The sequence below is a fragment of the Heterocephalus glaber genome, unplaced genomic scaffold (genome assembly GCF_053883595.1).
Source record: "Heterocephalus glaber isolate CG9 unplaced genomic scaffold, H.glaber_assembly_v1.0 deba00000071, whole genome shotgun sequence".
NCBI classification, from domain to species: Eukaryota; Metazoa; Chordata; class Mammalia; order Rodentia; family Bathyergidae; genus Heterocephalus; species Heterocephalus glaber.
The window spans coordinates 32,129,769-32,155,974 of NW_028258137.1; the positions used below are offsets into that span (position 1 = coordinate 32,129,769).

A 26,206-nucleotide genomic window follows, 5' to 3' on the forward strand; every position below is an offset into this window, starting at 1 on the left:
ATAAGTATATAACTCTTTTTTCCTTTTTATAGCTATTTTCCTTTAATCTTTTGTGCAGAAGCATGAATGTTTTGTAAGATATCCTTGTTATAACAACTCTTAAGTTTGTCAAATTTCCAAGTCATGTAAAAGACTTAATTATGCATTGTGCTACACTTGGACTGAAATTATAAAATATATGTGTGTGCAGTATTTTTCATTACTACAATACATTTTAAGGAAAAAATAATATCATTTAACATATTTTCTTTACCATGTAGTCTTCAGCAAGTGGAGAAGGGCTTTGCTGAAGTGAGATTAGACAATAGAGCCAACTTCATTTTTTATGCACGTGAACGGAGAGGACTTGAGGTTATTAGTTGAAACCGAGTAACCTTTCCAGCCTTTCATCTCTTTCTTTTCAAATTTGAATATGAAAAGCATATTCTAGTCAAAGACCATCACTTTAATGACATTTGGCAGTCATTTGATTTATTAGGTTTTAGAAAAAATTTTCCTTTAAATATTTCATCATACTATGCTAATCCTAGTAATATTGCCAGCTGCAGCCTTGTACCTGTATTAGTGGAGACAGAATAGTGTGGAATTTTCTCTATCATCCTAGTAAAATTTCCATGAATCTACTGAATAATAAAATAACCTTATTGAAATATTCAGATTTGAGTTTTTAGTTAAAGTGTCTTAGAATACATAATAAAAGAAAATGTCTTTTGAAAGAAAGGGGTAAAATTACTTCATCAAATATTGAGGGGGTTTGACAGCAATGGAAATTGTTCTTTATGGGGATAATTTTACAATAGGATACTTAGGCTTTTCAATTTGATTAATTATATACTCTGAAATATCTACATAATCATCATGGTATATTTGCACACTGATGTACATTTAACAGTGAATTCCCCAAAGCAGGTCATATAAACAAGTTTTATTTTTACACTTTGCTAATTATTATTGAAGTTATATAATTTACAGTGGCATGTCTCAGAACTTAGTAAAGAGGCATTTTGACAATAAAGAACAAATTTTAGATTGTAAAAAATGAATTTAAGGAATTATTTTGATGTGATCTGATTTTTAAATCATAGTCTTTTATTGGAAATCATTACTCCAGGAAACCTTTGTGACTCACAATAATGTCTGACACCTAACTATTAAACAGGATGAAAGTGCAATTTAAATATCATTTTAGTTAATTCTGAAAATGCAAAATAAAAGTAAATTGTAAGAGACTACATGTGTTATATTAGATATGAAATTCTGCCTCTTTTGTTTGAAAATGTATTATTTACTGAATGAAATATGTTGTGGCAGAACATATGAGAATGAGCTATAGTTTCTGCTCTAGTTAATATAGATTCATATAGCTACATAAACTATTGGCATAATAGTGATAAAACATTCAACAGGCTTTGATATCTGAATAATTGAAACTTTCTCAGGTACTGTAGATAAAATAAGAGCAGTGATAAACATGTACTTCACTGCATAGTTTGAAATAAGGCCAACTGATGCTTGTCATTCTGAAAGCTGAGATGAAGATCTCATAATCTTCACTCCTGATAGACTACTAGTGGAGTATTTATAGCCTCAAATGTAAATCAGGAGACTATTGCATGACACTGTTAACTTCAAACCCTGGGGCATTAGAATCTCATTCTCTCTCTCTGTCGTGAATAATCTATCATGTGTAACATACAGTAGTGTACCCTACATTCCAGGAAAGAAACCCATTGGCCTGCGTTCTTTATACTAAATTGATAGTGGAAAAGAATAAAGCCTTTTGCTTGGTAGTTTTGTTTCTTTTTTGTTTTTCTGTTTTGCTCTTTAAATAGCCAGCAGAGAAAATTCGGATTGAAATCATAGCTCTCAACCTTAATGATTCTCGAATCTCTATGGATGACACCATCCAACGGCTGTTCATTGAGTGCCGATTCTACAGCTTTCCTGCTGAAGAGACACCTGTGTCACTTCCAAAGCCCAGAAATGGACAATGGGTCTACTATAACTATAGCAATGGTATGTATGATTCATTTGTAAAACAGACTTTTGTGTTTGTCGTTTTTGATCTATGAAGGAGGCTGAAGAAACAAGCAGAAAATTTAATTCTCTAATTACATAACCTCATGGAAGTCTTAGACTAGATTAATGAAAGTCAAACCTGTAGCATAAGGATTGAGAAAAAAAATTGAAATAATGCTAAAGTTAAGAGAAAACAAAAACAATGGGAAAACAGGGTGTGTGTCCAGCTATTCCAGCTATCAGATATTATCTATAGAAAAATGCCACCTAAGTCTGTAGTTGAATTTAATTGAAAAACATGGTATTTCAATGGGGAAAAAACTAGTAGGATTTGAATCAGTATCATTCAAATAATTCAGTGGCCTAATTTTTGTCTACCTTTTGGATCAATGTCATTGCATAGATAATCTTAGAATACATGTGCATATCTCTCCCAGTGCCTAGATATTCAAGACTGTAATTGGGAAGAAGCTGAGCTCCTGCACTGCCTTTGCATCAGCTAGCCCAGACATCCATTTCTTGCAGCAGGCAGGTTTTCTCTTTTAGTGCTTGATGTATCACCCACTTGACATGTAAGTCTCCTGGGCCAGCACAGATCCAATGGGCACCCTGCAAATTCTTAGACCAATCAATATTAAGGAGTTTTAGAGAATACTACATTGTCATCAGAGAGGAATAAAAAAAATCATATCAAGATGCCATACCCGTAAGTTAAAATTGCTTAGTAAGTGCTCCTAGAGCCCTGTATTAAAACAAATCATAGTGATGGAGTATTGCGTTATCTTCAGCAAAACAGACCATCTCATGCTAGTTGAACACTAATATTTTTTCTTACCAGTTTTAGAAAAATTGCATTTTAAGAAACAAGTATAATCATTCTGCTGTATCAGCAGAATTACAAATGCTTGTGGTTACCTGTTTTTTGTTTTGCTTTGTTTACAACTGGCATTTTTAGAAATGTGCTCATTACTTGAAGCAGTAATCTTAAGCATCCAGAGATCTAGTCTAGTCTTCTCCATAACCACAGTTCTTACTAATTATATGAATTTAGACAAGATATTTAAGTTTCATGATTCCTTGTCTACTTATCAGAAAAATAAAGTCCTTTCTGAGGTCCTTTGTAGCTCAAATTCCGTAATTCTATAATAACAGGTGGCTTGAGAAGAACATGGTAAGTAAGTAGTGTGGTCAGGACAAGAATCCTTGGTTCCTCCTTCCTTTCATTCACTTGATATAAAATAAGCGTTTCCAAAAATATTTTCTCAAGCTTCCTAGAGATCTGTAGCTGCAAATAGAAAAGCAAACCATATCAAAATACTCTCACTAAAGAAAGAACCATTCAGTTAATTATTTTAATGAACATATCCAAAGAAAAGAAAGAAACTTCTTTGCCTTTTGTATTATTCTTTATAAAGGTCAGCAGTTGAATGTTTAGTTGGACTGGCAACAAAATTGTTTTTAAAAATTGATTGTACTTTGAGAAACTTGGCCATGTAGCAGAACATATGTTTCCATTTGCTTAAAGAGCAATGCAAATCCTTCTTTGGATCAAGGCTGCAGATACGTGCTCAAGTGCCTAATATTTAGTACATTCTCACATGGTTACCTAAGTCTATTTGGAGTTTTTTGTTGTTGATTGGTTGTTTTCAATTTGTTTCCTTTAGAGCAAGGTACCATACTATGTAATTGATATTTTAAGAGTTGTTTATGTTTCTAATGAATTAGCTATTTGATAACAAGAAAAACAATAACCTATTAGGAATGAACTCAATAGAAATATTTACTATACTTTTCTTCAACTTCTATTCCTAACTAGTAAGATTTGACTACATAGAATTTGCAGATTAATTGGAAAGAATTTTAATGTTATTTATCTAGAGGAAGGAGCAAGGAATGTACTCAGAAGCAAATTAATGTTGTTTTATATCTACTATATCTGAAAAATGAAGTATGTAATTAGCAAATTTGAGAATATTAACCTTGTTAAAGGCTGTATTTTTCATTTCAGTATAATGTAGTGGAAATGTTTTTAAATTATTATATTTGCGTCCCTATTACAAGAAGATGTCCTTGAATCTTTGGTTAATAAGCAACTATTTCATCTAATTATTGTAATGATTTGCCATTCACTTATTACTTGATATAGAAGGTTAATTCAGTAAAAACCTTACATCTTCCAAATCTCATTAAATGTTAATGAAAGTAATTTTATTTCCAAACTGACTTTTTAATTCAAATGGAAAATTTAGAGGACAATTAGTACATGCTATCTCCTCTTTGATCATCATGCTGGTAACAAGGTTAGCTGAACCTAGCCCTGATTTTACCCTGCATTATGACCTGATTCTATGCAAAAAGAATTTGAATGCTGAGGCCTAAATTAGGTAAATAAGATGAGAGGTGTAGACTAGTGATCCCCAGGATTATTCATAATTGAATTCAATATTAAAGGTGTTAATAACAGTTCTACCTACACAAAAATACATTTTCTCAGGGCTGTTCTTACTGAAAAAAACTGAATTTGAACCCATTTGCTGGACATTCAGTTGGTAGCAAGAACACAACATTTGTATTTTATTGGGCTTGAAAATATTTGCTCAGAGAATGATGAGAAAGCAAGAAAATAGTTTTGGGGAAAAAGATTAATGGCAGGTTTGAAAAATGTTGTCTGGGCTGAATAAAGCTTTCTAGGGAGCTGACGGTGGGAAGAAAAAAGATTAATGAAATCATCCGAAGTTTTTATGAGACTTATACAGATCAGGGCCCTGAGCCTCTGTGGACAGAACAGTCTATCTCTTGGAACAATTAAAGTTTAATTCAGAAGATAAAAAGGATGTAGAACATCAGATTTTGTTATTAATGGGAGAAGAAATTTGGCAAAGATAAGGATTACAGGGATGATAATACTATAATAGAGAAATTATTGAAGATTCAAGATTATCAACCTTTTATAATTAAACCATCTGCATTTCCTCTGGCATATGACATTGATAGAGAAACAAGGATTTCTCTAACCTGCAGAAGTAAGGGACTTTTTAAGTATATACAGCCTGTCAAAAAAGCATATACACACATCAAGAAAAGAAAAATTTGTATAAAAATTTTAATACTAAATTTATTGAGGCATCATGAAATTAATGTAGGTTATCTTTGGCCTCTAAAATTATAAGAGGTGCTCAAAGTGGTGGCCATTAGCTCCTAGACATTTATTTAGTCAGTGAACTGCTGCTTGGGTAACCTTGGTCATTGAGATTGCTGCACATGCATTTTCAATTTCTTCTCTAAGGGCTAGCAGTATAGTGGGTTTTCTGTGATATATGACATCTTCTAGGGTCCCCCATCTGAGGGTAACACCATCTGCTGAAAAAAACATATTTTTCTTTGGCTGAAATGTATATACATTTTTGGAGGGACTCTATATATTTAATCAGTGAAATAATTATATGTCTTTATGGGATATCATGTGATATTTCTATACATGTATTCATTGAGTAATGTTCAAACCAAGGTAAGCCTGTCTTTTTAAGCACTTATTATTTCCTGTGGTGAAAGCATTCAAAATCCTTCCCTCTAGCTTTTATGAAATATACAGTACCTTACATTATCTGTAGTCACTCTGCTGTACAATAGAACACCAGAACTTGCTTCTTTTCTCTAACTATAACTTAGTACACATTGATCAAACTTTCCCCACCACTCTCTCCTACTTTCTCTAACCTCTGGTACCACTATTCTATACTCAACTTCTAGGATCAATGTTTTTTTTTGGTTTTGGGGGTGGTTTTTTGGTGCCGGGGATCGAACTCAGGACCTTGCACTTGCGAGGCAGGTGCAGTGTATGATCAACATTTTTAGAGTCCACATATAAGTGAGATCGTGAATGTTTATCTTTTCATTCCTGACTTATTTCACTTAACATAATGATCCATCCATGCTGTCATAAATGAAAAGATTTCATCATTTTTATGGCTAAATAGTATTTCACTGTGTAAGAAGAATATTTTTAATGGTAGACAATGGAAGATCAACTCAAGTATTTGGACCACTTGCTTATATCTTTTTTGAGACATATTCTTTTATTAAGTTTACATCAAAACTCTAGCAAATCTTAAACAACTATGATTTCTGATTGAAATGAAAGTTAAATACCATAGCCAATATTTGGCGCATGCCTCTAATCCCAGTACTCAGGAGGCTGAGGCAGGAGAATTGCTACAAGTTCAAGGCCAGCTTGGGCTACATAGTGAGTTCAAGGCCAGCCTGAACTGCATAGTGAGACCCTCTCTCAAAACAAAACAAACATTAAATATCTTAACTTTTGGAAATTTCTGATACTTTCAGTAATTACCAGAATCACTTTTTTTAAGGATGGACTTGAAATCTTGAAATTTAAGAAAAAAAATTAACCATGAGTTTCAGGACACCAAATGAGTCATGGTATTCATAGGATCATGACTTAATCATAGGTGGCCAAAATGTCCCTATTTAACACAAAGTGTTGAGTAGTTCTTGGTCTCATTTACAAATTGATCAAAGAGGGGCAAGGAAGGAGGCTGTAAAGGAGAGTATTGAGGGGATGGATACAATCAAAATATGTTTTGTACATGTATGAAAATGCCACCGTGAAACCTAGTGTCTTGCAAAATTAATATGCACTGAAGGGTCCAGGTACGTAGCTCAGTGGTGCTGTGCCTGCCTGGCAAGTGCAAGGTCCTGAGTTCAATTCCCAGTACCGGAAAAAAAAATAGGAACTGATAAAAGAAAAAAATTAATCAAAGGAATATTGGGCTAAACAGTGTTTCACAATACAGTATATGGCACCCTGACCAGCAGCAACACCCAAGAAGGTGTTAAAATTGCAAATTCTCAGGCTCTACCCTAGACCTCCTGATTTAGAAACTCAGAGGGTACAGTTTAGCAATCTGCATTTTAAACCCTCCAAGGGATTGTGATGCAAATTAAAAACTGAGAACCAGTGGGCTAGCTTAAGATGCCCAATGTAGTCTGTGTTTATACAAGCAGGAGAGTTGTAATTCTATTTTGGTCTACTTTGTAAAACTAAAGTTTACTGGTAAGGAGCTAGAATTTTTTCAAAAAGAAATTTTTAGAATTTTTCAGCTGAAAGATTGGACTTAACTCACCTAGGTAGACTAGGTGTCTCTAATCAATATCCCTTTGTGAAAGGGTGAAAGGGAAATGAGGTGGCTTCCCTTGGTACAGTTATGGAGCTCTCTCACACCCTCCAGCCTTGTACTAACAAAACCCCTGAAGCATAAAGGGCAGGAAGAGTTTGGGCTTTGTTTGGAAAGAGGAGTTAGAGCATGGAGGTTAAAGAGGGCAGGCTCTGCAAACCAACCTTGTTGGATTCAAGTTCTGACTCTGCCGCTTTCTAACTAGGTCCTCTTGGACGAATGTCTTATCTTCTCTGGGTCTGTATAATCATCTATAAAATGTGGGTCAACCTGGTTCTTAAATGTGATCACAGTAAAAGTATAGAGTGTAGGGCCTACTACATAAACATCACTCAGTAAATGCGGCTATCATTATCTAAGAAAATACACGATCCAGTGTACTGGCAAAGTAGATGAAGCAGAAGCACAAAGTTTGTGGAGGTTTTTATTGGGGGGAGCATTTCTTTTAACTAATTTCAGTGATGAAGTTTTTAAAAAAAAAAAAGAGGTTAAGCCAGGGGTGGTGGCACACACCTGTAATCCCAGCACTCAGGAGGCTGATATAGGAGGATCACCACTAGCTGGAGGCCTGCATGGGCTACCTAATGAGTTCAAGGCCAGCCTGAACTACAGAGCAAGACCCTGTCTCACAAGTAAATAAATAAATAGAGGTTAAACATACAATTGCTGTGTGGGTTAACAATTTGACTTCTGACCAAAGAGAATTGAAAGCAAGAATGCAACAGATATTTGTACACCCTGTTCACAGCAGCACTATTCATGGTAGCCAAAGATAGAAACAATCCAAATGTTCATCACAGAATGAGTAGATAACCAATGTGTACATACATACATGTAATGGGATAATATTAAGCCTCAAAAAGAAGTGAAGTTTGATATATGTCACAAAATGATCATTGAAAACATCAATGCTAAGTGAAATAAGCCAGATCAAGAGGACAGTTGCTTATATGAGGTACCTAGGATGCTCAAATTCCTTGAGAGAGAAAGTAGTATAAAGGTTATCAGGGACTGAGGAGAGAGGAATAGAAGTTAATGTGTAATACAGGGTCTCAGTTGTAGATGTTGAAAATATTCTGGAGATTGGTGGTGGTGATGGCTGCAACAACAGTGTGAATGTACCTAATGCCACTGAACTATATGCCTAAAAATGGTTAAAATGGTAAACTTTAAATTATGTATATTTTACTACAGTTTTTAATTTTTTTTTGTATCAGAGATGGAACTCAGGACCTTGCATTTGCGAGGCAGGCAGCGGCACCACTGAGCTAAATCCCCAGCCCTACAATTTTTAAATTTTTAAACTATCACAATTGATCAAAAAATGATCTAGGTTTAATTGAAAATTTTTATTTGAATGCTGGAATTTGAAATTTTTGTTTTAAGTCACTGCAGTTACCCCTTGTTTTCAAATGATGTGAACCACTATGGCATAAAAGCCTCAGAACTCAAATAAAAAAGGATATGGCGTACCACATCTTGAATTACTAGTTAACAGCCCCCCAAAAAAATCCCATTTGAAAAAACAAAAGTTCCCATTTAGCTTGGTATAGTGGCACCCTCTAAAAATGAGATATTTACCTTCCAGCATTAGTGGAACTCATCTATTAACATGGCTCTTTGGCATTGACAAGAAAAACAGAATACCCTAATCCCTTGAACTTTATTGACTTTCATTAATCTCATTGAGTTATGTAATTATATAGGTCACATTTATTAATACAGTATCATGCATAAAGTAATAAGCCAGAAGTTGCTATTCAATCTTGGTTCTCCAGAGGTGGTTATGAACTTGTTTATGTCTTCAGTGATTCTTATTTCTCTTAAAACACCAACCCACCCCATCACGACAACTTTATCTGCCACTTCGTGTGCCTCTCAGTACTCAGTTACATCTTTAGCCTTCAGTTTATTTTTGCTCAACTGACCCAAACCAATGAATGAGTTGATAGCATCATTATTTGGAATTATTGTATAATTGTCCAGGAAAACACTTTCAATATGAAATTAGCTCCCAGCAGAGCCTGAGAACTGGTCATAGAATTGCCAGGGTATCTCTCATTCTGTGTGCACTTTTGATCAACGATAACCTCTAAACTGAGATCTAGTCTCAGGGAAACCTGTACATCCAAAATAGTATCTGAAAAAGAAAATGTCTTCAGAAGCTGAGGTATGTCTGAAAGTCTCCCGAGCTGAGAAAAATCAGGATGAAAATTGGCCTGTTCACGTTCTGAGATGCCATTTCCCAAAGTGCAGACACCCACTTGCAATATCACATGTTTACCATCTTCTTCCCATGGGGCTTAGGATAAGTTATCTTCTGGCATTTCAGCTAAGTGGAGTCCGTCTACATTCTTGAATGCCAGCGTGTACATTCTGCAAAAAACCAAAGACAAACTTCACACCCTAAAAAGCTGTCTCCCTTCCTCCACGCTCCTCTCCCTTACTCTCCACCCTACACCAACAGACATCAGCCATGGATTTCCTCAGCCCAATACACTCAATGCTTCTTTTATTTCATGTTGTGGCAGGAGAGGAGGATTAAATTACTAAGGTTGTCAGGAAGGACAAGCACTCTGCCATACATTATCATTATCACTCACTTCTCCGGTGAAAGAAGATGCAGTAAATCCCTCAAATACAAAACAATAAAGACTGCTGGCTTTTACTGTCGTGACTGCCTGTGCCATTAACAGGCAGTGACAGTGATGCGGCACTCTTAGATGTTACTTGTATCTTTTCTGACAGTGTGCACATAAACCTGCCAGTGACATGACATTAGATCACATGACTGTTCAGATTTGATTCTGGTTCCTGGAGCTGTTTTCTTTTCCCAGGCATATGAGTGAGGTGGCATGACTTGTGCCTTTAAAACAGTTATTTATAAAAATACAGAATGGTCCTAATGTAGCATATTCCTGAGTGACTTCCTTTTGTGGATTTTTTTCTCTTGGTATAGTGATCTACATGGATAAAGAAAACAACCAAGAAAAGAGAGACGTCTTAAAAGCTGTACTACAGAAACAAGAAATGCCTAATAGAAGGTACATTTAAGCAGTATAAATAGTCTAACAGTTTATATAAGTAGGTATCTGTGGCATGGTGTGGTTTAGGAAAGGGAAGGGGCCACAAGATGAGGACTCAGAACACATGGGTTCGCAGACTCACTATCCTCGATTGAGTTCGTGACCTCTGTGGTTCTCGCCCACCCGCTCACCCCTGGGAATATAGTGGTCCTACCTACCACAGAGTAACTGTGATAATCCTGTAGTAACGGGAAGACCAAAAAACTGCAGCATATAGAAAATATCACTGTGCCAAATGTAGCTGCAAAGAATAAAACAGGTTGCGGCCGGGGCTTTAGCTCAGTGGTTCCACAGCCTGCCTCGCAAGCGCAAGGTCCCGAGTTCGATCCCCGGTACCAAAAAAAAAAAAAAAAAAAAGAATAAAACAAGTTAAAAGGAAGAGTCACGTGCTTGGGTATAGATTCTTGCTCCATTACCAACTGGCTTTCTGACCTTGGACAAATTACATAACCTCTCTGTGCTTAATTTTCTTCATCTGTAAAATGGAGATGATAATGCTGCATAGGGCTATTATGAAGATTGAATTAGGTAATATACACAGCACAGATAGAATAGCACCTGAGACATCCCAGGTTCATCGCAATCACTGAAACAGTGATCTTTGGAGTGGTTCAACAACCTTTCAGACTAACTTACCATCACTGCTTACTAATTCATTTCATATCATTTTTGAACACATTTCTTTTCCAAATTTGAATAGGACATTTTGCAGTTCTGGTTCAGTAGAGAAAATCTTTCCGAAGGGAGAAACACTGTTCTTAAGAAATTAGTACCTCTGTGTGAGCTGCGTGTGTGTCAGCCTGAGCTGAGTTCTCCGACGCCCACCCACTGCTGCCCAAGCGGCTGGGTAGGCACTGATCTCTCCACTGTCCTCCTCTCCTGGCCTTTGTGACCTAGGGATGACACAGCCTCTCATTGATTTAAAATTGGCGCTCTCCTTGACTCAAGCTCCTTTCTTCCAAGAGGCCATGAGGTGAATGTTTCAAAGTTGCTTCCAAACATGCATTTTCTCTTCCATTTCAAGAAGACTGCAATTCTTAGCTCTTGAGATCTGAGAGTGGCTTTTCATCAGCTTGTTGAAATACACATATCATTTCTTTGGATCTCAGTTTTTGCTTCAGAAAAAGGAATGGGAAACCCCTATTAATGAGCCTCAGGTTCTGCTTTCCCAAGGTGGTAGTCACTCAAGCTTTCCTTATATACCTCATATTCTTCAGCTTCTTTCGTGGCCTTCTCAGAAACCACCAGCCCCCAGGGTGACCCCAGGCTGGCCGCAGCATCAGCTCCCCACAACCAGCCAGGTCACCGCCATCCAAGATGTGCTGTGGTCCCATGCTCAGGTCCTGGGCTGGAACTCAGTAGTCTGTGCAGTCCTCTGTCTCCTTCTGTGTGCTCTTTGTTCCTGGTGTGGCAGAACATAGTATAAGTAATGTTTCTCCTTGAGAGAAGACAGTTTTGTTTTCTCAAAAGTGGGGGTTTTTAATTGAAATTCAGATTCTGCTTTCCTTTTAGACCTGCCTTTCCTCAGAAGATACATGCATTTTTACCAGAATAGGTAAAAAATTTTAAAAGTTCAGAGTAACTATAATGGCTCCCATGCTGCCATCTTTGTTTCTCTGAAAATGCCCAAACACCCCATCGAAACACAAATGTTCTGTCAGTGTTTCGGAAAACCACAGGTGTGAAGTGACTGGCCCAGGGCTTAGGGCTGCTGAGTGCTGACCTCCATGGGAGAGGGTTACTTTCCCTGAGGGAAGAAGAGTTTCATTTACACCACTTTCCATAGGCAACGGCCTCTGTTATTCCCTCAGGCTGTCTCACCTTTTTTAAGACCTCAGAGGTTACATTCCTTCACGTTACTTAGAGTAGCTCCTAGCTTCTAAGAATTCTTTTTCTCAAACAGCAACCCTGTTCAGTAGTGGCGGTAACTTATAAGCCAGTCTGGCCCATCTTCACCTGACAGGTCTAAAGTTATCCACATTGCCTAGTGAATTATTTATAGTGTCTATGCATTCCACCCCATGCTGTACTTAGAAACATGTCACTTTAAAAGGTAGGTAACACCTTGAAAAGGGACTTTAAAAACTACTTGAAGTTATAGTTTCAACACTGACTCAGAGTTTCTTTCTTTCTCTTTCTTTAGCAGTGTTCTATTGAGCAGATTCGCCCCTGAGGAAGACAGAGCATTATAATAACAAGTAAACCCATTACATATTGCGATAATTAGTAACAGAAAATTAAGCAAGTTAAATGTGCAAAAAAAAAAAAAAAAAAAAAACCAAGGCAAATCTGAGAAGGGGACATTTAAGCTAATTTATGGGAGAACCCAATCAAGTCCCAAGAGCCCAAGGAAAGTCTTTGCAGGCAGAAGGAATTGCCCATGTGAAAGAATACATAGCGAGTGTTCCAGGCCAGCCAGGGAGGATCACAAGGCTGGTTTCAGAGAAGTGGAACACAGCAGGAGAGGAGAGGAGGCAGGAGCAGGTTGGGAGCCCTTGGCACCGGTCCAGGTTTCCATCCAGGCCCTCAGACCAGACCATATACTCTTCAGGATGCGTGACAAGGTTTCAGCTCTTGTTCTAGCAGGGTTAAAGGTAAGACAGGAGCTGTGTGTGTGTCTGTGTGCGTGGGTGCAGTTTGACCTCGTCCAAATTTTTTAGTTTTTATTCTAGTGAATTCTCCTCCCTTTTGAGCTTATAGTTTTATAAGTTAATTTTTGATATCTCATTTTGCTGTCTGCAAAATTTAAAGCCAGAAATACTGCCTTTTTATATTTCTAGCCCTTTCTCTGGAACTTGGAAGATTTTTTTTTTTCTTCTCATTTGGTCTCAGAATTGTCTCATATTCATTCGATGGAGGCAATGGCCTTTGTTTATAAAGTGATGCAGCTCCAATCCTTACATATGACATAAAAATATGTAAAAATATAAAAAGATGCATAAATTCATGAAAATTATACATCACTATTACAATATGGATAGCCTTTAAGTTTTCTTTAGTGCTTATGTTGTAAAATGTGCATCACGTATCACTTTTACTTCCTCTTCTTCCAAGCACATTCATTTAGGAAAACCTCTTCCATCAGCATTTTGTCTAATTGAGTGATACAATCAATGTATAATTTGCAAATCTAGGTTTTCAGTTGAAACAAAACTTTCCCATGACAAGTTTTTCTCTCCCTTTAAACTGCTTTGCCTAGATTTAAACTAGTGATAAAAGAGCAAACATTTACTTAGTGCTTATATTCTTCTTACTACTTACTTGTATCATCTCATCTGATCCTCACAAGAGCCCTCTGAAATAGGTATAATTACCTCATTACATAGATAGAGAAACTGACATCAGAGTGGTGAAGTAAGGTATCCAAGGTCACACAGCTAACGATGCTCTAAACTGCTCCATCTTGATCCCTTCATCTTATACATCATATAAAATACCCATTTCATCCATGTGAAGGCCAGGATGTGCACTCTTCGTAATTATTATGTAAGTATTTTTATCTTGACTTAAGAGATTTCTATTTTCTAATCAAAACTTACTGTTAGCTAGAAACAGGGATTTGGTAAAGGAATGAAATGCTCAATGTTTATTTTCACTGAGTTGGTTAAAAACATTGTCATGTTTACCTATAAATATTTGGAAAGGATTTTATTTATATTTTTCAAGGCATGATTTCTCAGAGACTTAAATTTTTATGTTTCTTGTTTTGTTTTTGATTTGGGATAGATACATTTTGAAAAGTTTGAAATGGTAAAGTTTACAAGCATTCGTGGTTTAAGCTATGCTGCCAAGACATATCAAAAGAGTACTTAACTGTAAATTCCTGTCATTTGGTCAATCCAAGTGTGTTTGGCCTCAACACAAGCCACTAATTCAAATCAGTTCCATCAGAACCTATAATTATGTGTCTAAAAGTAAAATAAAACTTGGATTCTATGATTGTAAGTTAAAAGATTGCTGAAGTAATACAAACATTTGATATAGCTATTGGGCAAAGCTACAGCATTTATCTAACATGACTCAGAATGTTGCCCAAAGAGCATGATCTCTACATTTTGTAGAACACATACAGTTGGCTAAATTGTCTAGTTCCAACCCAGAGCTGTACATTGCTAAAGAAAATGATACCTTCTATAGAAATTGCTGACCATATAACCTGCATGGTCTTTATTCACTTCGTACTTTTAGTCTTGAAAGTGGAGGTATCAGACTGTCATCAGATAGTGTGTAGCAGAGTGAACTGGTCATTCTCCTGCCCTCATCATTTTGTTTGATTCTAGAGGTAAATGCCAGTCAATGGATAGGAAAAAGTGGATCAATGTTTATTTGAAGGTTGAGTGTGCTGTAACAGTTCTAATAGTTCATGTAAGAACTTGTCTACACTACAGTAACTTTCTTATGTCAAAATTTCATACATAGTGATAAAAAACCCACATGGGAGTTTTGTTTTGTGGTGATCTCTTCTTACTTGGTGATGATTTGCTCTGTCCTCGCACCTCCTCAGTGTTCGCTTCACCGTGGTCAGTGACCCTCCGGAAGATGAGCAAGATCTGGAGTGTGAGGACATTGGCGTCGCCCGTGTCGACCTTGCGGACTTGTTTCGGGAAGGAAGAGACATCATTGAGCAAAATATCGATGGTATGAGTGGAAGTGTTGCTCAGTTTGTACAAGCAACAATTGCTAAAGTCAGAACTCTTTATTGAAACCTTCTTTTCGCTGGCTCTGAGGGAGTTGAGTCACACATCAGTGAGATCCTTTGCAGCTCCAGCTAACTTCTGTTGAAGCTGGAAGCCTCTCCCTGCATCCCTCCCCTGTCCTCTCCCTCTGCCTTCCTTTGAGCTGAGAGAAATTTTAAAATAATTAATAGAGCTTCACAAGGAATTATGCATTTTTTAGTATTGGTAGGGGGTGGAATTTTTTTTTTAGATGTTTATGAAAGCCTCATTTCAGCACAGGCACTTAGCCTTAAGTATGTTATTCTGTTTATGTTTATAGAAGGCTCATTTCAGCTCAAGCACTTAGTCTTCAGCATGCTATTCTGAATGATTATTGTAGTGTCTCTCACATGGCTTCTTGTTAATTCATTGTTACAGTACGATGATATGGCCATTCAAGTGACTCTGGGTAGTTTGGGTCTCGCATTTCCCACTAGGATTTCATCAGGAGTAGGGGATTCCTGACAAAAAGTGCTGTTTTCAATTCTTATTTCACCAGGTGTGATTCCAAGCAATGTTTAATTTCTACATTCTGTCCTTGTATAACATATGTAGCACATCCTGGAGGAATTATATTTTCTGAATCAGACTTTTTACAATCATAATCAGAAGAAGACCTGGGCTATTTACATTAAATGGAGGACGTGGCTATTTCTAATCTCGTTTGTTAAATTAGCAGAGCCATCTCTGGAAAGATGTCTGTGGCTTATTATTCATTCATGCATTCAACACACACTTCATTGAACATCTCTTAAGTATCATACTTTACTTAAATTCTTATATACTGCTTATAATGGATCTTTGTCAGGTGCTAAAAAGTCAGGATCAAGCCAAATAATTGACCAAATTAGACCAAATAACCAAATTGGGAAATCTTTATAAAGTATCTCTATCTTTGTGACAACTTTGATTCATACAGAAGAAAAATATGAATATATTAAAATGTTGATCTAAATGTTATTAGAAACCAGTACACACTTGTAATCCCAGCATTCTGGGAGGTTGAGGCATGAGGATTACAAGTTTGAGTCCAGCCTGGGAAATTTAGCAATTTAGCAAGACCCTGTTTTAAAATAAAAAATGAAAAAGGAGTGGGGATATAGCTCAGTTTGAAAACCCTGGGCTCATCCCAAGTACCACAAATTTTTTTTAAAGCCCTATTAAAGATTCTCAGGACCAAGAGAACCTGATAAAAATGATCACAATTATCTCTACTTTGTATTCTTGTCAGTTCTGACTAGCAACCAATCTTTTTTTCCCGTGAGATCACACAGAGCTGACACAGACAGCTATTACGGCCATATTTGGGGAGTGAGTCAAAAGATTAGGCACTGATCAGGCCAGGATGTTAATTCTTTGTTACTTGGCACATAGAAGTGAGCAGTCCCAAAGGAGAGGTAAAAACTCAGAGGAATAATACTATTTTGCCATTTCACTTTTCTCATTACTGATTTCTCTGCCTAGGTTTTTCTATACCAAGTTTTGTTTGACAGTACTCTTGCTTCTGTCTCTTTTTTTGGTACTGGGGATCAAATTCCGGTCCTTGCATTTGCAAGGCAGGCGGCAGAACCACTGAGCTAAATCCCCGGCCCCTTGACAGTACTCTTACAAACTTTCTTACAGTTAAAAATCACAGGCCTGGGTGCACTGGTCTGTGCCTTTGGCTACTCAGGAGGCTGAGGCAGGAGAATTGCTTGAACCCAAGAATTTGAAGCCAGGCTGTGCAATATAGTGAGACCCCATCTCTTCAAACACATACATACAAGCACAAATATTATTTAAGGTCAAGGAAAAACCACAAGTAATATAAACAGGAAACTACAGACTCATAGAAACTATCAGACTTACAAAGTCCAGGATGGTAGCCTTGAGTCACTAGCAAGTATCACTGTCCACAGGGGCTGGAGTCTCAGGTGTTAAATGGGAATTAACAGGCAGCCTTGGAGAGCCCTGGGCTTCAGTCAAATAGTCAACCTGTGGGACACCACTCTCCCAAGAAAACTCCATACACACTTAAAAAGTTCAAGGACCCTCAAAGCCAATCCATAGACCTTAAGATTCCCATGTCTGCCATTCTAAGTGTTTCTAATTTCACATAGAATATTTAAATGGAATATTTCACTTAGAAAGATAAACAACCAATCCAAATTTATGACGTTGTAAGGTCTTTACATTGGTTTGTGTTCAGAAATTTCTTTTTAAAGTTTTTATTTCTTGCTAGGTTAGAAATCCTGATTCCTGTGGGAATCATTATCCTGTCCTTTCTCTAGGTTAACTTCAGAATTAGGTCACTAGTTTCAGCTTCATAAACAATATATCTAAAGTGTACAACTTCATGCACATATGATAGGCTCACTTTTTAAATCTCTGAGATGCCAGTAAATTTGGGGCTTTGCCAAAGCTATTTTTATCTTCTCAACTACTATTTCACCTAGCCTATCTCAAGAAAGATCAGATGACCAGTACTAACACTTCCATGATATTTTCTCCCTAGTTTTTGATGCACGAGCAGATGGTGAAAGTATTGGCAAGCTCAAGGTAACAGTTGAAGCTCTCCATGCCCTCCAGTCTGTCTACGAGCAGTACAGAGAGGACTTAGAGGTTTGAAAGAAACTGCTTCAGAGGCCTGTCCTACGGTTCTTCTGAGTAAACACACACAGGAAAGCTCCGCCGTGAGATCTTGTGTAATTACTCTGGTGTATATAATCTATAATTCATGGTGAGCTGGGAGGGGGAGACCTGGGTTTGAAATGTTCAAGTTTTGTATAGTTTTTCATTTGTTTATTTTTCTATTCCCTCCCTCCCATGACTGCTAACCCTCAGGCCTCAAGTTCCCCGGAATGGGCAGTACCTTCTCAATAATTTATACCTACATGATAGCAATAGAAAGCCTATTTGCATTTTCAACATTTTCTTATGAAGAACTGAAATGCAATTCCCATTTTTATTTTTAATAAGCAAAAGCATAAATCTTAGACAACCTATGAAAAAGAAATACTTTTATGTTGTCCCTAATCATCCCACTAAATGGAATGCCTATGATTAGCCTCATTAAGAGTTTTATACTGTGAAGATTTTATTAGAAGCAATATATTAAAATTACTTGGATTAATGTGTTAATCTTCCTCTTTAAAATGCTAATATCCATTTATGCACATTAAAGCTCAGTATGCATTTTCTTTGATGCATGCAGATTCTTTCAAAAATAAAGAAGGAGACTTGGCACCAACTTATTAAATTACTGCAAGTTCTTTGTTTTTCCTTCTTAAAAATCATAGAACTTCTTATTTGTATTTTCATGTATTTGTAATGACAATGTGGGATCCAGGGATGTGTGTATGTAAAGGGGAGATGGACAGATGAATGGATAGATGTGAAATTTACACTTTGAAAACTTAGCTTAGGACATGGAAAAAAATATTTAAACTGTGACTCAAATTCTGATATGCTTAGTTAGACTTGAAAGGAGTATCTTTTTATCATTTTTTTCAAAATTTACATCAAGCTTATACAATGCTGGGATGTATCTGGATAACCAGATCCTCAAAAAGCAGCTCAGAAAGTTAATTTTCTAGCTTTTACCCAATCTTACTGAAGGATTTAATTGATATTTTTAATGGAGCTGTGAATCAATGCTGCAAAGGAATTGTCTCTAGAGGTCTAGGATATAATGCATTTCATTTTTTAATTTACTTTTTTATTTGTCATTTTCTTCAAAGGATTTTTATAGGCTGTGGGTTTTCACTGTTTGCAAACAGGCTATGTTCCTTCTTAAGCATATGTAAAGTATTCAGGGAGATAAGTAATTTATTAAAATCTACCTAATTTGCCGTGATATATTAAATCTCTGCTTCAGTGATCACAGACCATTTCATTTAGAGAATTAGGCATTCCCTCTTTGTGTGATTAAAGCTCTGGAAAATGAGTTCTTTGCTCCTATTTGTGAACATTCAAAGCCTGCTAATGGCAAGAAGATGGAATAGATTATGAGACAATTCATTACAGTTCAACAGAAAAAAAAAAGCAGCTATAATGCAAAAATGCAAGTATGAATATCTGCATATAGTTTGAACCATCTGTGCTCTAATGGCTTCAATAATGACTCTCGTCTTTAGGAGGCTTTGAAATGACATCCGTACAATATTAATTTGTTGATGTACATTGTGGGACCAGTAGAGTATGATCTGACCACAGAAATCTATAAATTCTGTCTGTACCATTGGGCCTTCCTGTCCTGGGGCCTGCCATCTCGAGGAGAAGTTGCTCTCATCAAACTCTGCAAATCTTCATAACAACTCATTCCTCTGGAACCTTCTAGAGACCACAAACATCTGCAGACAAAACCTCTCCAATCCTAGTAAACAACCACATGTTAGTTGTCACTTCAGCTGGCTCTGAGCTCATCTTTTTGGCCTCTCTTTCTAGCTTTCTTTGGCTTTATGCAGTTACAGTGTCATTAAGGCCCATAAGATTCCCTGCAGTAATTTAAAACAGCCAGATTATACCCTGGGATTAACTGAGTGGTTTTTGAGACATTTATTGTGGTATTCTCCCAGGAGGTTTGGATTATTGTTTTAAAATGTTACATCCCAAAGTAAATACCCTTTCTGCAGGGAGAAGAACTAGATTGCACTGGCTTCTTATGATCTTTAAGTGGAGAGGGAAAGTTTCTATTAGAAAACTTCTGGGAGCTACTCAACTGCATAGAACATATACCTCAGTAAGATTAGAAAATTAGCCCTGTTTCCATCACATTAATGTTTACTATATTAAAGATTCTTTTTCTAGTTTTAAAATACTCAGCTTCAAATTCTTTCAGATTTTCACAACAACTCGTTTTCACACAAAATGGCTACTGACAAATGTTGAAGTGTGTACATGGTATTGCATGCTCTCACGTGGAAGTCTTAAATATTTCTTTGTTTTGTCTTGCATTAATCAGAGTACATTGAAAAGTTCCTCACCTTTTGGATTAAGAGCAATGCTCTTCTCTCAGTGTGCTGTCGTTGATTCACTACACCTGCCTGGGCTACAGGGGCTGCCACAGGGCCTTGCTACTCAGAGACAGCAGCTGAAGGTGAGGCTTGTGAACTTACAGCCCTCAGTGTGACAGTAAACTCAGCACTTTTTTGAACTGTAATGCTTTTAGTTTAGAAATATAAATAGAGATGTGATGTGCTATGTGGGAGAGTATATTTTACATGGTTTTTTGCCTACTGTAGTAGAAATGTCAAATTCCCAGCCACTGTCATGAGAAGCAGTTGACAAAAATAAGTTTTATGGTTTACAGTGTGGTTTACATAGAGAACATTTCTCTTCACTCTCAGTTTCAACATGTTTTCTAAATTATCATGGTTTGTTGCCATTTAACTTAAATTAGTTTTTTTAAGAATAAATAGGGAATATATTTAATCAAATAAAGAAAGGCCACATTGAAATTCTGCTGTTCCTGCCATTCATTTGTTACCACAAAACACAAATAATTTCTATGTGTTATGAAGAAGTGTGGGCTGAGAAGTGGTCATGTGATTTGGGAGGTTCTGCATGCACTCATGTTCCCACAACAAAACATAAATTATTTTAGTAATCTTACATCAAGAGCTGTGACAATGAAAACCAGTTCTTACACATGTTCTAACAAGAATCTGATTAACATTTTTGTGGATATGGAAAATAACTTTTTTTAGTCAAACTGGCTCTGTTGCCGAATTTAGAATGATTTCCTTATGTACTAAATAGCAAAATGTGAATCATGTCTGTGAACAAATATGAGAATAAAATGTCATCTTTGTGTAATACAAAACAACCAAGGGAGAGCTTTGGAGATATAAAATTATTGAATGATTGACAATATCTGGATGATAATTCTTCGCCAACGATGAGAGTACGTTTTAATAAGTCACTCATGCCTGAAGGCCTCTGACTACCTTAACAAAGAAAAACTAAACCCGTGATTTATTATAGATTGGGCAACGTGCCTAATTAAATCCATGAATGGGAGCAAACACAGCTTTACATCCCCTTTGTTCAGAACAAAAACAACCTCTGGGTCAACCAGAAAGCTCAAAAATATCAAAGCAATAGAAACAAGTGTTTTAAAAACTAAAAATATAAAATTAGAAAACATCTCCTCATGCTAATCTCTTTTATCTTGCAAGCTAGAATTTTCATTTTCATTTCAAAGTGCCACTAGTGGACTGTATCTTACAGTGTGACCGCCTGGAAATTGGGCCCATCTTAGAGGTATTGGCTGCCTTTTGTTCTTGCTCTTCCTTTTCCACATGACATTCACTAAGGTGTGAAGCCTGTTTCTCCTTCAGGCTTTTGGAAATGAAATCTGAAACTCCTAGACAGAATATGACTTGTTTTCAGAGGCAGATGCTTCTGCATTTTTCCACTTCTCAGTCTAGAGATTCATGTTCTCATCCCTGTAGCTCTGTCTTCCCTGAACACCATTGGTTTTCTTTTTAAATAAAATTTAGCATCTTGATTTTTCACATCTGTATTAGCTGAATATCTCCCAGCTGTCTATCCTTCTCATTTTTAAAGTAAATTAGAGCACATTTCTTTCTCTTCCTCTGCGTGTGTGTGTGTGTGTGTGTGTGTGTGTGTGTGAGTGTGTGTGTGTTCTGTGGTGATAGGGATTGAACCGAGGACCTTATACATGTGAGGCAGGTGTTCTACCACCAAGCTACACCTCCAGCACTTCTCTTCCTTTTTACCACTTCTTGGTGCCACAGCTTTTGATGTCAATGTCTAGCCAGGCGTGGATGATGAATTCAAGGCCAGCTTGAGCTGTATAGCAAGACTTTGTCTCAAAAATAAAAAAAGATACTGGCATCTGTGACAGGTCCGGGGGCCTTGCCAAAACATTCTTTTGTGTTAAGACATCTTTGTTTATTTTTATTCTTTCAGACAGTGTGCTGCTATGTTGTCCAAGCTGGTCTTCATCTGGCCATCCTCCTGCCTCAGCTTCCCAAACAGCTGGGATCACAGACATGCAGCACCACACCACGAACAAATAGACTTGACTTAATTTAACATGATAGTGTACTCTTAGCCATTATAAAACAAGAAACACAAGCTAATTTTTGTTTCTTTGCTTTTTGTGTCTTTTTTACAAATCACAGGGCCAGGATCTCAAAAAGTTCTCAGGAATCACTGGCAGGGAACTAAACCATATGAAAGTTTAGGGAAAAAAGACTTTAAAGAAATATTTAATTAAAATTAAACTTTCTTTGTATAGTTATGTTTTATCAGAGTTATACATGTTATTTTGTTTTGTTTTTTGAGATAGGGTCTCATTATGTAGGTCAGGCTGGTCTTAAACTCACTATGTAGCCCAGGCTGGCCTGGAACTCGTGGTAATCCTCCTGCCTCAGCCTCCCAAGTGCTGGGATTACAATCATGTGCTACCATGCCCAACAGTTACATATGTTATTAACAACAACAAAATAAAAACTACAAGTGATTGTATCTATACCTAGAAGCTGGGAAGACTTCGCAGCAGTAAAACAAGACAGACATCTTGAGTGTGAACATTAAGGCACAGTGACAGTTTTCATATCAGACTGTTACAGTTCAAGGTAGAAAACAAAGGACAAAGGATATTTTGTACTGTTAAAGGGAAGAATAACAGCTCAAAGATAATATGAACTTAAATACATATCCACCAAGGAGTATAGCCTCAAAATACATGAAGCACAAACTGATAGAACTGTGGAAAATATTATGGCTTCTTCAATTTCAGTAGTAGGTTTTAACTGACAGAGGGGGATAGATTAAAAACTTAAAGTCAAGATTTGCTTAGCTTGATTACTACACTCAAAGGGATATAGAATTCATGTGAAGCATTCAAAGAAAAATCAACTGTGTACTCAACCACAAGGGAAATCTCAATTTCCAAAGAACTGAAATCTGTATTACAAACTGTATTTCCCTAAGCAAAATGCAATGAAATCAGAAGTCAGTAACAAAAAAGATAGCCAGAAGAAAGAATCCTTTCTAAAAATTATGAATATGTATTTATAATCGACAAAAGTTATATACATTTATGGATATGTTATTATCCTGGCTTTTAATAGAAAAAGAAATAACCCACTCTTGAAGCATAATGAGGATAGTGCAAATTGCACAAACTGTACTTTATGTGTTGGTAGGGGAAATGAACACCAGCTCAGAAGCCCACACTACAGGGGAGCATGGCAAGGGTTGAGCAGAACAGAGAAGAATGTGGCAGGATTCTAGTGATGGCAAAATGCAGGTTATACCAGTGCAGGTCCCCACAGAAGGAGAAAGGCCACCCTCAGGGGAAACGCCAAGAGCTGGTCTGAGGCCCGGTGTTTGGATCTGGATGTCTTCCAGAGGCTCAGGTGCTACCAGCACTACTGGGAACTACTGGGAGGTGGTGGAACCTTTTGGATGTGGGACCAGAGGGAGGAAGGTAGGTCACTGGGGACACATCCTTGAAGGGGATATTGGAACCCTGGCCCCTTCCCCTCTCTGCTTTGCAGTTGCCATGAAGTCAGCAGCTTTGTATTACCACACACTCCCCCCACCCCCATAATGTACCATGTTACTACAGGGCCAAGGTAACAGGACAGGAGAACCATGGGCTGAAACTTTAAGCCAAAACAAATCTTTCCTCTTTTTAAACTGTTTTGGATATTTTGTCACAGCAGTGGAAAGCTGACTAACATACCTGGTGACTCAGAGCATTGGCTATTGGAAAAGTAAATGGAAGGGGCTTCAGAGTCCACAAGACCAGAGGTGGTAGCTTTGGAAAGGCACTGCTGGAAGAGAAGGGGACATTTTGGAAGAGAGAGATACCTCTTGGAGACATGGTAGAGAAATAAAAGAAACAGCTGAAACTGGGCCCCAGTGAAACAAGATAATATTAAATAACATCAATATCAATAAAAAGCATTTATTAAGAAACTGCACTTTGCTGTAACAACAAAAGACACCATTGAGCTAAGGAATTTGCAAACCACACAGCCCTCTTCCACCCACGTGATTATTTGTCCTGGTTGGTCCAGGGAAATCCAAAGCAGTTTTAATTGAAAATGCATCCATTTTCCATAAGAAAACAAAATGAAGAATAAAACTTCAGTTCTTTTCAATTATACTTAAAACTGGAGAAGAAACAGAAGAAAGATAACTATCCATTATCCCACCACCTAGCATTAACCATTAACATCTAGCATATTTGTTTCATGTCTTTTTAATGCATAAAATTTTTGAGATTAACACAAGTAACATCTATATTTTCACTAAAAAAGAATACAAGCCAGGCGTGGTGCCACATGCCTGTAATGCCAACACTTGTAAGCTGAGGTGGAAGAATCACAAGTTCAATGTCAGCCTGGACTAGCAGCTGTCTTAGTCACTTCCTTTATTGCTGAAACACAATACCTGACACTTGGAACTTAAAGGAGGAGATGCTTATTTTGGCTCATAGTTTTAGAGGTTTCAGTCCACAATCCACTGGCTCAAAGGCAGGACAGCATGGCAGAAGAAAGCTCCTCAAATCATGGCAGATAGGAAGTAGTGGAGGAAGAGCTGGGAAGGAGAAATAACCTCCTGGGTGAAGCTCATAGTGACCTACCTCCAACCAGACCCATTTCCTAACAGCAAGTTAGCTCTGATGCCTCTGTGATCCAGACATCTTCCAAAGGTCCTGTCTATAATCTCATGAGTCTTTAGAGAAACATCTAAATATAAACTGTAACAATAACAATAGTGACAGCCTGTCAATAATATGGATGGTTAAAATCCTCTTGCAACATACCACCTCTAATCCAGTCTGCTGCTTTTCATTTGTATGTATGCTGTACATATACTTGTACACAATATGTATAAAATTATTTGCTTCAGTAAATGTCAAACTACAGACATTGTTTATACAGTTGCTTTTTTCACATAATTTTTAAATAATTTTTAACTATGTTTTTGAAATGTACCTAATGTTCCCAGTTGTTACAATAAACTAGTCCTTGGTAAGAAAAAGAGAAATCTCTTTTAATAGGATATACAGTTCTACCCCAGTAAAGAATTTGATGGTTTGAACCATCTTTCCTATTGAGAACAACTACAAAAATTGGACTCTGTGTGTGTACATATGTGTACATACATATATATTATTTGAAAACATCAAAATGCCCACCAGCCACCTAGGCTGTGGAAACTTACAGAGAACAATATCATGAGGGAAAACCAGGAAGGTTTCTGTGCCTGGCTTATTTCACTTAAGACAACAGTCTTTAGTACTACCCATGTTGGTCCAAATGACATAATTTCATTGCTTTTGTTTTTAATGGCTGAATAGCATTCCATTGTGTATATAGACTACATTTAAAAAATCTATTCTTTGATGGAATGGGTTGTTTTTTTAATAATCAGTCCAGCTTTGTGGTTGTTCTTAGTGGAAAGTTCATGATGCTGACGAGTGAGAGAAGTGGATCCATGCCTTAGAAGAAACAATTCTTCGCTACACTCTCCAGCTTCAAGGTTTAAATTCAGGATTTGTTCCTAGTGTCCCAGACTTTCACAAGAAACTGACAGAGGCTGATGCTTACCTACAGATCTTGATAGAACAACTAAAGCTTTTTGACAACAAGCTTCAAAACTGTAAAGATAATGAACAGAGAAAGAAAATTGAAACTCTCAAGGAGACAACAAAAATCATGGTAGAATCAATTAAACACTGCACTGTATTGCCACAGATTGCTAAAAGTACTATTAACCCTGTGGATGTGATATATCAACCTAGTTCCTTGGAGCGTTCCTAGGTTCCTAGTTCCTGTGATCAGCACAATGCCTTCCCATACTGTCTCACCTCCAGAACCTTCTGACTCTTCTGTTACCTGGTCCCACACTACAGAGGCACAGGGGATTACACGTCACATAGTTAAATGTGATAGATTAATAACTACCACAAATTGTCATTTCTAAGCTGTGCTTGATGCTATGGTATTGCTGATTGTAACATTTGGCCTAACATGTTGTGATTGATCTAATCAGTTTTCCTTCCTGGTATAAGGAAAATAAAATAGCCTCAGAGTCATTAGAGCCTCAAAACCTAAACACAAGCCATATCCGGAAGACACCTCTGAAAAGCAATCATTTCACAAGGGTTTTAAACACAAGCAACAAAGATACCTGCATTAAGCAATTTTGAAATATCAACCCAGGA

General features: G+C 37.1%; 1 protein-coding gene across 5 annotated transcripts in view; it reads left to right on the forward strand.

The window, feature by feature from the left end:
* Window positions 1–18,250, forward strand: part of Rpgrip1l (RPGRIP1 like) — a 91,362-nt gene extending 73,112 nt beyond the window's left edge. For all 5 annotated transcript variants that reach the window (XM_004847916.4, XM_087186121.1, XM_087186142.1 and 2 more), the window contains 4 exons: window positions 1,833–2,016; window positions 10,171–10,255; window positions 14,802–14,935; window positions 17,507–18,250. In XM_004847916.4, the coding sequence (XP_004847973.2) occupies window positions 1,833–2,016; window positions 10,171–10,255; window positions 14,802–14,935; window positions 17,507–17,619 (516 nt within the window). In that variant the 3' untranslated portion in view covers window positions 17,620–18,250. The remainder of the gene's footprint in view (window positions 1–1,832; window positions 2,017–10,170; window positions 10,256–14,801; window positions 14,936–17,506) is intronic.
* Window positions 18,251–26,206: the final 7,956 nt, after the last annotated feature.